The sequence below is a fragment of the Helianthus annuus genome, chromosome 15, assembly GCF_002127325.2.
Source record: "Helianthus annuus cultivar XRQ/B chromosome 15, HanXRQr2.0-SUNRISE, whole genome shotgun sequence".
Taxonomy (NCBI): Eukaryota; Viridiplantae; Streptophyta; class Magnoliopsida; order Asterales; family Asteraceae; genus Helianthus; species Helianthus annuus.
This window is the reverse complement of record NC_035447.2, coordinates 62819155-62831146: the sequence shown is the minus strand read 5'-3', so window position 1 is coordinate 62831146 and position 11992 is coordinate 62819155. Positions and strand designations below refer to the sequence as shown.

General features: G+C 29.6%; 3 protein-coding genes across 3 annotated transcripts; 1 reads left to right on the top strand and 2 right to left on the bottom strand.

The window, feature by feature from the left end:
• Nucleotides 1-207: 207 nt before the first annotated feature.
• LOC110942781 (putative F-box protein At3g16210) lies at nucleotides 208-1035 on the bottom strand. Its single transcript, XM_022184546.1, has one exon. It carries the CDS (start codon nucleotides 1033-1035, stop codon nucleotides 208-210), a length of 828 nt encoding a protein of 275 aa, XP_022040238.1.
• A 3496-nt stretch (nucleotides 1036-4531) lies between these two features.
• LOC110942780 (F-box/kelch-repeat protein At3g06240) lies at nucleotides 4532-5581 on the bottom strand. The gene has a single exon (XM_022184545.1). The coding sequence runs from the start codon at nucleotides 5579-5581 to the stop codon at nucleotides 4532-4534; it is 1050 nt and encodes a 349-aa protein (XP_022040237.1).
• Nucleotides 5582-10099: 4518 nt separating this feature from the next.
• On the top strand, nucleotides 10100-11992 carry LOC118487469. Its single transcript, XM_035984346.1, has 4 exons — nucleotides 10100-10117; nucleotides 10481-10840; nucleotides 10920-11483; nucleotides 11614-11992. Exons 1-4 carry the CDS (start codon nucleotides 10100-10102, stop codon nucleotides 11860-11862), a joined length of 1191 nt encoding a protein of 396 aa, XP_035840239.1. The 3' UTR covers nucleotides 11863-11992.

Genomic DNA, 11992 nt, shown 5'->3' with positions numbered 1-11992 from the left:
CCGTGTAGGGATACGCTGTAAATGAGGACTCTACTCCATCAATCCCATGATAATGGATGCGTTTTGAGTAAGGCTCGTAAACAGCAAGGTGTTCTCCTTGAATATCAATTATAGGGTCACCACTCTTCCAAAACCCCCTTAGTATAGCATCTCCATATGATGGAATCGTGAATAGCTTTGTAAAGGAGTTTGAAACATCACCCCCCATCATCCATACACATAAATCCCTGTTAATGGCATGTTTATCGTATCCACAACAAGAGAGTTCCCTAGATACGACATGGAAATACGATTACAATGAGTTTGTGATAAATCATCTGGTAAGGTTATTTCTCTGAATTCTTCACTTGTCATATCAAATGAAACAATCAACATGGTGTTGCTATCAGTAGCAAGCCAATAAAAAACTCCATCTATAACTACCTCATCATTGTGATAATAATGAGCTGATGTTCTAGGGAGATTGCGGCCAAATGGACTTCTCCAAGCCCCCGTACTTAATGTAAAAACCTCAACCTGCGAAGGTATGTAAGTAGAATTGATATCCAAACTCCTCCACCAGCCAATATATCTGATCTTGACAATCTTAGGGTCCCTAGTCTTACGACAAACCCCAAACCCTAGAGTTGTTTCATATATAACACTGTTGGGCACAAAAACAGCAACTGATTTTCTAACTGAAATATTCCAAATAACAGCCTTGCGAGCACTATCGCAGTAGAAACACACCAAGCCATGACAACTGCTGATTATCCTAGGATCGTATTTAAGCATCTCCTTAACAGATACAGGGAAACTCAGTGAAACTTTCTGTTGAGGAAAAGTATCATCAACGATTAAAACATTTTTTTGCTCATAACGATCATGATAACTTACAAGCAGATGCTGCTGTTGGCTCCTATAATGTGTAATGAAATCAGAACTCTCGACCAGAGACCTCCATGCTTTGCAGACCGATCGAAATCGAAGCAACGATTTCACAGGAAACATGTTCATGATTTCCGATTGGATTTCGAAAGGTATGTGGTCTGACATTGCGATTTTGATTACAAATTTCTACGGTTTACGAGCTTTCTAGGGTTTAAGAGTTATGAAATCCCCATATACGTGTCTTTATTTTCCAATTAATCTTATCTTTAAATAAATTAATTGGAATCACAATTTGGGACTAATTCGATTCAAATAAATAATGCTTTATTCCGAGTTTAATAAACCAAACAAAAGGATAGAAAATAAATTAAGAAGAGAAAAAAATATTTAATTAATTATCATGTTTCCGAGTTCAAAAAGATTCAAAAAAAAAAATTAAGATTTTGTGTATTAAAAATTATTTCCTTTAAATTGAAGATTTAAATAAATTAATTGGAATCACAATTTGGGGCTAATTCGATTCAAATAATTAATGCTTTGTTCCGAGTTTAATAAACCAAACAAAAGGATAGAAAATAAATTAAGGAGAGAAAAAAATATTTAATTAATTATCATGTTTCCGAGTTCAAAAAGATTCAAAAAAAAATTAAGATTTTGTGTATTAAAAATTATTTCCTTTAAATTGAAAAAATAAAGCTAAGTTTCCCTTTTATTTTTCTCCATTTCCTTACTTAAAAAATCTCCAGAACACGACTTTTTTTACATCCTTCCAAATCATTTTTTTTCCATTCGTTAATAGAAACTTGGGAACATAGCGTAAGACACAAAAGATACATCTAACTCGGTCTCTTTTGAAGAGACCGCATACTCATTACTTTTGAAGATACGTGGCATTCTAACAAATATCTTAAGTTTGGCAAAACAGACGATTAAAGCATGTTCCGGATAAATTGAGTTTGGGTCAAAATGCATCGTTTCAAAAAAAGGTATCAATCTAAAACGCAATGGAAGCGTTATCCAAAGTCCCAAACACACGAAGCTCAAGTTCCACTCATTTAATTAGCTCGGGTATATATAACTAAAAACAGTATATATATAACAAGATATACAAACTAATATATAACAAGATATACAAACTAATTAGTTTTTATTATAGTTTTATATAGAATAAATAATTATCGTATAAATAACATGATTGTTTAGACTTGCAAGCCAACTTGAGATAAGTGAAGCTCAGGACTGGACTCGTTTATGAACAAACTTATTTTTAGGGTCGAGGTCGGACTCAGGATTTGTTTAAGCACGGCTCGACTCTAGCTTTTAGAGATGGATTTCGAATAGCTCAGGAATGGCTTGGCTCATTTAGACCCATAAGAATCAAACAGTTAGCTTCTTCATTGACTCAATTAAACATTGAAAACTGAAATACTTATGGCGATCATCAGCAGTTGGTGGTTTTGCACATGCATGATTGATTTCTCCTGTGAATCTGTTTATATGCAGGTTTGGGGAAAAATGAGTGGGAAGAAAAGCTTCCAACATGATTACAAGTTTACGGTTTGTTTCAGCTGGTTGGTTTGATGATTAGTTGAGTAAAATATACTCTTAACAACTACTAACTATTTTGCGGTATAGCGGTTTGATTTTGATGGTTTGACGGTTAAAACTTACTTTTTCAAAATCATAAGTTTGTATTTACAAAATTAAAATAATGAAAGTACTATTCACAAAGTTCCATTTTTAATATATAGGATAATAAATATGGTTTATGATTATAAGATGTATGCATAACTATTTTGTATTTACAAAATTAAAATAATAAATATGGTTTATGATCATAAGATATATGCATAACTATATATTTCAAATTTTGAAATATAATAACTCATACAATTGTGAGTTACTGGATTTTATCACCTCTAACTATTGGCTATTAGCCGCCGCCACCTCCAACTATCATTTTGACGTCTGCCACCCCATACTTAACAGCTAGTGTGTTCTGTCATCATGTCGTTAACTGATCACTAACTTTTGATCATGTTACTATACTTTTGGGGTGTCCTAAGATCACTAAAACCTTCCTAAGATCCCTATGACACCCCCCAAAAGTATAGTAATAGGATCAAAAGTTAGCGATCAATTAACGACGTGTTGACAGAACACACTAAGTGTTAAGTTGTCGGTGAGGGGCGTCAAATGATAGTTGGGGGTGGCAGAGGCCAATAGCCGATAGTTAGAGGCCCGTGATAAAATCCAATAACCCTACAATTATTTTAACACATTGGGTTAGCCACATTGAGTAGTTCATATTCGGTAGGTTAGTCACCTTTGGTGGTTCACATAATCACATTCGGTGCTTCATATCCGATAGGTTAATCAAATTCGGTTTTCAGTGCGTCGACTTTAGGTCTGTCACAATCAATCACATCCGGTATTTGGTAAAAATAAGATAACTATACATATATAATACCACATAATAATTTAGATCACAAAGCATATATACAGTAACTAGGCTATCACCCGGGAACATCCTGGGATAGGAAAACTTATATTTCAAAAAAAAAAAATACATAGATAAAATTTATAAGCTAATTAGTGTGTTCTTTCCCTTCGTGACAAAATCTTTTATTCGGTTTGAATAATATCCCAAGTTGGCCTCCATGAGTGTTTAAAAGTTTCATGTAGAATTATTAACTTTTAAGTTAAGACTGAAAGACCAATATAATAATGTTTAGAGATGGTGAAGATATCTCTTTGTGATGATTGTGTGAAGTTTTGAGAAGTGATAGTTGTTGATGTTTTTTCATGCTTTGTAATAGCTTGGATATTCGGTCGAGATAGCAAAGGACTAAAAACATATTTACATAAACCCCCGTTAACTTCTGTAAAACGTACATAGTTATAGTCAAACTCATTTAGTATGATTGTATTTTTTGTAAACCTTATTAATTAAATGAAAACAGAAAAAACAAAAATAATTATTAAATTGATATATTTTTAAAGCTATGACTGGTATTTTGAAAAGATTGGGGTATTTTTGGATACACAGTTATAAATTGTGTATAAAATCTTTGAAATTACTAATACAAATATTAAATTCAAAAGGAAAGTTGTGTAAACGCATATAAGTAAATTTCAATAATATATTTTTTAATGACATATGGTATTATAGTAATAGAAAATATAAATATACCAGGTTAATTTAAAACCAAATTACCTTTACATGAGAAGTTCAAAGACGTGAAATTTAAACTCACATTTACATCACAAATTACACAAAATGTCTGACATCACTAATTATACTAATCACGTATTGGGCCGTTTGATTTAATGGGTCTGTCAAACAATGAGTGGGCCGCTTTATAAAACATAATCCAAAATCACATATACCAACAAATTCTGGCCGACAAATTTAATTTGAAAACTCTCATTGGGCCGTCCAAAACAACTAATCACAATCCCTGATTTTAATTGGGCCGCAATTATGAACCAATACATTTATTGGACATAACAAAAGATGAAACAAAATACAAAATTCTTGTATTATTATAGTAACGAAAGGATAAAATTTCAGATAATTGAAACAAATTAGATAGTTCGAAAAACAAAACAAAACATGAAAAGATGAAATAGTTATTAGTATCTGATTAAATCATAATTTCTAATCGAAAGGCGAAACGATTGTCTCCAAAAACAATGCACCTTTCGGTCCGTTGTAGTTGTCAACATGTTGGATGTTGCAAAGGACAACTTCAACAGTATCTCCCCAAATACTTGTTATCAACCACTTGTTCTCTTGAATTATATTTGTCCTTTGCTGCGACTCCAGATGATGAACTATGCGAGCCCTATTGAAAGAAAATACCTTGATCCAGTCATCATGTTCATATTTGACCAAATCTGCAATTAGTTCACCAGCATATTGAACGACAATCACATGCAGCTTGTTGGAAATTGTTAGAAAATGTCCTTGACAAGGATTGACTTCCATATGCTCCGGAAAACGAAGTATACTGAAAGATTCAGAGATAACATCGAAAGCAACTATGTTCCTTTCACCGGGTGGAATCCAGTAGTTGGAAACCATGAAATATATTTTTTTGTCGGAATAAATTCCAGGAGACCATGAATAAAAGTTTGAAGCTAATTGAGTTCCGCTCAAGAAATTTATTTGTCTCCATGTGTCATGACGTCGTGAATATACACGAGCAGTAAGTTTGTCAAAGTAACAATTAATATGAAGCACTTTTAGATCGTTGTCCTCGTCAAAGTACATACCACCTGTATCATTGTGTCGACCAAAATGACGAATAAAGTAGTCGTCCGATATCAACTTAAAACGCCTCGTGGTTGGATTCCAAAGGACGAGCTCACTGTAACTCCTTTTAATGCAAACTAAAATCAGTCCGTTGAACGAACATATAATGCGTAAAAAGGAAGGATGGACATCGTATGGAAAAGTAACGATTTTGCTTGTATCTTCTTCTAAGTTGCCAGCTACTATGTCGTCAACGACAATGGAATTTTCTTTCAAGGAGAGCAGTTTTTTTTGTATTGAATTTCCAACTCGCCGAGCATGGATGAAAACAAACTTTGGTGTAGATAATTCATAGCACCATTGTTTAGAAACACATTTGAAACGACAAACTACCTTTGCAGGTAGTCTCGATAAGATCTCTTCAAATATCATGTCATCCCCAACACGTTCCATGATTCGTAATACTCTGAAAAAAATTATAAAAAAACGATTGTATAAGCTTTTTCAGGTTTATTAATTATGATTTAGTTGTAACAGTAACATTTGTAATATAAAATAAAAGAAAAATAAAGTATCATATTCTGAATTACAATAAAATAGTTAAGCTTCATCTTTTTGTGAGTAATACAAATTGAATCATAAAGCCTCATATACATAAAATTGCTAACTGTATAAAAACTTGAAAATTATCAATGGAACATTGAACATTTATAATTTATAATACATTATACAGCAACTAACCGTGTAAGTGGAGGTGTTATGTATAAGACTTGAAATATGGGTATTTATAGGACTTTCATAATATAGTGGAAATCTATTATTATTAAAAAAAAGATGTCAACTTTAAATTATAAAATACGTAACATATATATCATCCATAAATAGATTTTGTTCCATACACATGACTTCAAACGTATATTCTGTTAATTTCATAATGTTAGTACTGAATAATGCAATAATATTTAACAAATCTTTGAGGAAAATTAAAGGCAGTTGAAAATCTATTTATAGAATGATTTTATATATTTTTAATCAAATAATGCAAAAATTATGTAAGATTCATCGATTTGTTTTTCAAAATTTGAATGACGAATTTTATTGAAAATTTGATTGCAAATCAATTGGAAGATTGACTAAAATTGGTTTGGTGATATATTTAAGTATATATTTAAATGTAAATAAAATGTTGCTATTAAGTGGCCAGAGATTAATCAATCTTTTGTAATGATTATACGGAATAATTGTTTGCTATAATAAAAATATAAAAATAAAATTAGATATCTTATTATTTTGAAAAGCCTTTAGTGCGGCTAGTTTAAAAAAATAATCTTAGATAATGGGTAAATTAAATTGGTTGGTCAATGTGTTTATTTTTGGTACTATTGGATCAAATGGGTCAATTTACATACCTTGGGCTACAATTCATTATGTTTAGACGTTCTAAATTCAAAAAAAGTGTTTTCATATTGGACCAACTTCCTTTTGACCCACACAAAAATTGATATGCATTATTTCTTACTTTATCATAATTATGTATTAGTGAAATAACATATATGTAAACATCGTTTAAAAAAACAATATCACCCGGGAACATCCGGGTTAGAAGAAGTTAGAGCTCGATACTAAAATGTATACAAAGAACACAATAAAAGTCGTTAATATCTTCTTTCATTTTGACAATAATTTGTTTTTTTTTTTGTTTTATCGGTCTCCTAATTTTGTTTACATGTGTATTTATATTTTTGATGTAAAAGCTATTATCTTTTAATTCATATTGACATCTGAATTAAGAATTGTTCTGTAAACCGATATAAAATCTGAATTAAGAATACCTTTTATATTATTAATAAGATATTAAAAAAACATATAATGATCAAATACCCACATCAAACATACTAAAAATCCAAAATACCCCGTGTTATAAATGTAAATATCATAAAAACTGATTTAAAATAATAGAAATATGAGCTAATTTAATTTCTTGCTAAATTTCTTCAAAGTCTTGAAAGTACTTGAAGTTGAAGACATGTAGACGTCATCCACTGTACGTTTTTTATTTTTATTGGTATCACAACTGGTGTTAGCATCATCGTCCTTCACACTTGAGATGTGACTTTTCTTTTTGATAAATTCTTTATCATTTACCTAAAACAAATGTGAAAACAAATTAAATAATAATAGAATTAAAAATTAAGTAAATATTAATTTATTAATATGAATCGTGTATTGAAAAAAAAATTACCTCAGTAATCTTCATTTTTTCTTTGAGCTCATTAATAATTGACTCATCATCAGTCAAGTTCGTGACAAAATACATCTCATCAAAGTTAGTAAGATTATAAGTTGTTATCTAAATTTTAAAGGCAAACTTCTTTACAATCAACTTGTTTAAATCCACGGGAAAGATTACTTTTTCAACAACCTATAAATCAAAATATTGTATGATAAAGTTAATAAGAAATTTTTAGAAAATATAATGAAAAAAATTAGACAAAGGGAAAAATGATTTATACATAAAGGTGTTGTATTTTCTTGAAACAATTGTTCAGCCGACTTGAGAACAACCTTTTCAATGATTTCATCAAGCAGAGGATGAAATAATATTAGTGGAACATCATCACTATTGTCTTCCACTTGAACTTTTATTTTGAATCTAATTAAGTTAAATAGAATCATACATATATAAAAATTTATTATTTTAGAAAACATATAAATATTAAGGAAGAAAACAAATGATCATATTACCTTGGAACTGGATATATAACGCTTTCATCACAATTAGGATTCTTGCACACATGGAAAAATTGTTCCTCCATACTCGGGCAGTCCTTAAAATCTGTACCAGCCTCGATTAAACATTTAGGACACTCCATATAGTGCCAACCAAAATGCTTATCGATACCAGTAATAGTACCAAGTATGATAACAAATTGAGGCTGTATAAAATTAAATTTATGAAAATAGTTAATTTAAAGACAATGTTCATCTACTTTTGCCATTATAAAAATATATACAAACCTTCATAATTTGCCAAAGATCATATATATTTCTCAAATGAGTATTCATGATAAATTCATCAGTTGACATCTACAATAATATAAACGAAAAGTTAATTTTGTATGTACAAAATAAACTAAAAAGTGGCATTAATAAATGAATAGAGTCCTTGTAGATTACAGTAAAAAATAAAAAAATTAAACTCATACCTTCTCAAATTCAAGGTCAAATAAAGTTTTTTCTCTTCTAATGTATACATTTCTAACAACTTTGAACATGTATTTATAATAACGTTTTAATTTAGGAAATTGTTTCATTTAAAATGTTATATTACGATTTAAATTTAAACTAAATGTATATATAAACTAAATACTAAGATGATTGTATTTATTTTTGGATTTATGAATTTTATATTTAATATATATGTTTTTTAGAAATAGTTTGACTATTATGTTTTTGGAATGAATCGATGCCTAGATAATTAATACAGTTAATTTAGAAAGTTTAAAACTATTTTAATAATGTTTTAGTATTTTTTTAGAAATTTAAAACAAATATTAAAATTATAATAATTAACAAAGGGTAACTAAATATTTTTCCGCATACTTAATAAATTCTAAGTTAAATTTAATAGACATAATATATTGCAAAAAACCAAAATTTACAATTTTTATTAACTAAATTTACGGCCAGAATTTAATTTTATGATATCGCTAACATGTATATGCATATATTTAAATAATAATAATAAACTTTTAATTTTGGAAGTTGTTTAATCTAAAGTGATATGTAAATTGTTTTGGAAGTACTGAAATTAGTTTTGGTAATTAATCCAAGAATATCAAATTCATATTAATTCTGTATTCAAGAATATCAAATTTAAAATTGAAATAATGAACTATGGATTTTATAACACATTAAACTATCTTTTAGTATACATCATAAGTTTAAAACCTATATTATAATAATTAACAAACTATAACTCAATATATATTATTCAAACCGAATAGAAAATTTTGATAGGAAGGGAAAGAACACACTAATTAGTTTATAAATTTTATTTATGTATTTTTTTTTCAAATATAAATTTTCCTATCCCGGGATGTTCCCGGGTGATAGCCTCGTATTTTTATATACTCAGTAATTTTTAACCTATATAAAATAACTTCCTTATATGCTTTATAGATTATTTATATAGAAGATCAAACTGGGGGAATTATATAATAAATTTGGTAATTATTCTATTAATGGAATTTTGATTGTATTTTTATTATTTGATTTTTTTAAATAACCAATTATGTAAATAAAATACATAAAATCATCCGTTTTAATAGTGGCCTGTAAAAACATTTTAATAATACACAAGGATTTAAGATTCACGCGCGGATCCCGGTTTTATATAACCGACCCGGAAAAGGAATAATGATATAAAATTGTTTTATTATTTTTTGTACAAAATCTTTTAACACATATGTCTTCTGTATATTCAAAGATTTTCTCCCACTTCCCAATAACCTCCATCTTCTTCATCGGTTACATCATCTTCATCTTCTTCACGTAATCAGATCATATAGGTATGATTCAATAACTTAAATTCTGAATTTCATTGTACTGTTCTTGTTAAATCTTGCAAAACATTGTTAAGTTTGCAGTATTCTTCGTCCATTGAGGATTTTCTTTTCTATTCATGTTTGTAGATCTATTTATCACATTCGGCTGTTTATTAATGATATTAGTTGAACGATATGTGTTATTTTGATGTATTCCATGTAATATATGATAAAAGACATGTTAAAGGTAAGATTCAAAAATTGTGATGTTGAATTTTGTTTACTATTTTTTGATTAAATGTTGCAATCGATTTGTAGATTTTGATTTGGTTGTTGATGTAGGCCACAGTGTTTTTTATGTCTTATTTTGAAGACTTTTACTTATTACATGTGTTACAGTAAAGGATTATTTTGTATTAGACATATGGAAGATGTTATATTTGTAAGTATATGTTGGATTACTGTTATTATATACTGCATATTTATGGTATTAGGTCTTAGTTTCTAGATATGTTAATTTGATTATATTAGGTATCATCATCATTTTTGGATTATGATTATTGTGAAAATCATTTTATTATGTGAATATGTTATTTAAATTATGTTCATTACATTCATTATGTTTTTTATTCACCGGAAGACCTAATCTAATTAGTTCATGTTTGTTCAAACGCAGATCAGTATGACATCATTTTATAAAATATTTTCCTCCGAGTCTTCAGAATATCTAGTAAGATAATTAATCTTATAAGTACAACATTTTTTCCTCATTTATTTATGTTAATACATGTTATTTTTTTTACAGGAAATACCAAATCAATATAGCAACAGATTCCTATTGAATGGTGAACCAAACAATCAAGCCATTATCAAATGTGTGAACGGTAAGGAATTTGAAGTTCTTTTGACTAAACATAAAGATGCGGTTGTGTTCATGGATGGTTGGGAACATATTGTAGCCAAACTATCGTTTACGGACGGTTGTTTTCTGATGTTTAAGCAAATTGACTTGTATTCGTACTTGTTAACACCCTTTAATAATATGCAAGACCATCCGATCTTCGGATCTAATGTTCCTTTGTTTACCTCCATGTCTACCGAGAAAACGATAAGCAATGTTGAGTACTTCTGTCAACGCTTCACACAAGAGTCCAATGATAATTTGGTGAGTATACATACAATATTTTTTTATGGTTTTCAATAACAAATTTAAGTTATTTCACCTGCATGAATATTATACACAGATAATTCCTGCTGATTTCGTTGAAGATACAATACGTTTACCATCTATTAGCAAGTTAACATTCAAGGTCCATGTTAATTTGTGGGACAGTTTTGATGTGATGATTCAGAAAGACCGTAATCTTAAGGTGTATCTTCTCTACGATTCATGGGACAATGTTGTGTCTTACGTACCTATATACCCGGACTATTATGTTGTGATGAGGTACATTTTTAAACAAAATTTCCAGCTGGTTGTTTATGACTTGAATGGTTGTGAGATTCTTGTGCCGAAGCGTGTATATACGATTGCTGCTGTAAACATACCTAAGCCAGGTACTTTAAATATTGAAACACAAGACACCGATGATGAAACCAATCATGAAAACGATGAGGATGAATTTGATCCAGATTATAATGAATCAATGGATGATGATTCTGTTGATGTTTCTTCTATCTTAACTAACTCTGATATCGATGGAATGTATAATGAGGAAGACGTTGAAGTTTCAGATTGTGAAGAAGATAAAAAGGGTGATCTGGACTACAATCCTATTGAGTTTGAATGGAAGTACGACAGGCGTTTTGTAAGTTGAGTTATTGTTCATATTTTACATATATTGAAATAGTAGAAAAACCAAAATTTGTTTTTAGTATTTAATTTTGCAGTGTTATACCACTCATAATCTAATATTTTGTTTTAATTATTTATCTTAGCGTCTAAGTGCTGATCTTGCTGAAGCATCAAGAATTGACGTGACTATGGAGATGTATGTACAGAACTTGGATGGAGTGGATACGTTGATTTCATTTCGTGGTGAGAAAAACGGTGGTGGTTTTCGATATGAGGCTTTGGAATGGCGTACGAAATTTACCAAACCAAATGGTATCAATCCTCCTGCTAAGTGCACGTTTGTTTATTGCCCAGTTCAAAAGAAATTGATTTTGAAGAAGGTTGTCAAATAGTTCCTTTCAAACTTAGGAATTTTGTTGGTTGGCTACTTTAGGTTCATCTCATTTTGGGACTTTATCTTATAATGCTTTTTGAACGTATTAACAGATGATGATGTAAACCTTTTTAGACTACTAAATGATA

Coding starts and splice junctions, on each gene's coding strand:
- LOC110942781 (XM_022184546.1), bottom strand. CDS start 1,035: ATGTCAGACCACATACCTTTCGAAATCCAATCGGAAATCATGAACATG.
- LOC110942780 (XM_022184545.1), bottom strand. CDS start 5,581: ATGGAACGTGTTGGGGATGACATGATATTTGAAGAGATCTTATCGAGA.
- LOC118487469 (XM_035984346.1), top strand. Junction 10,841..10,919: donor AAGAGTCCAATGATAATTTG/GTGAGTATACAT, acceptor TATTATACACAG/ATAATTCCTGCTGATTTCGT. Junction 11,484..11,613: donor GGAAGTACGACAGGCGTTTT/GTAAGTTGAGTT, acceptor TATTTATCTTAG/CGTCTAAGTGCTGATCTTGC.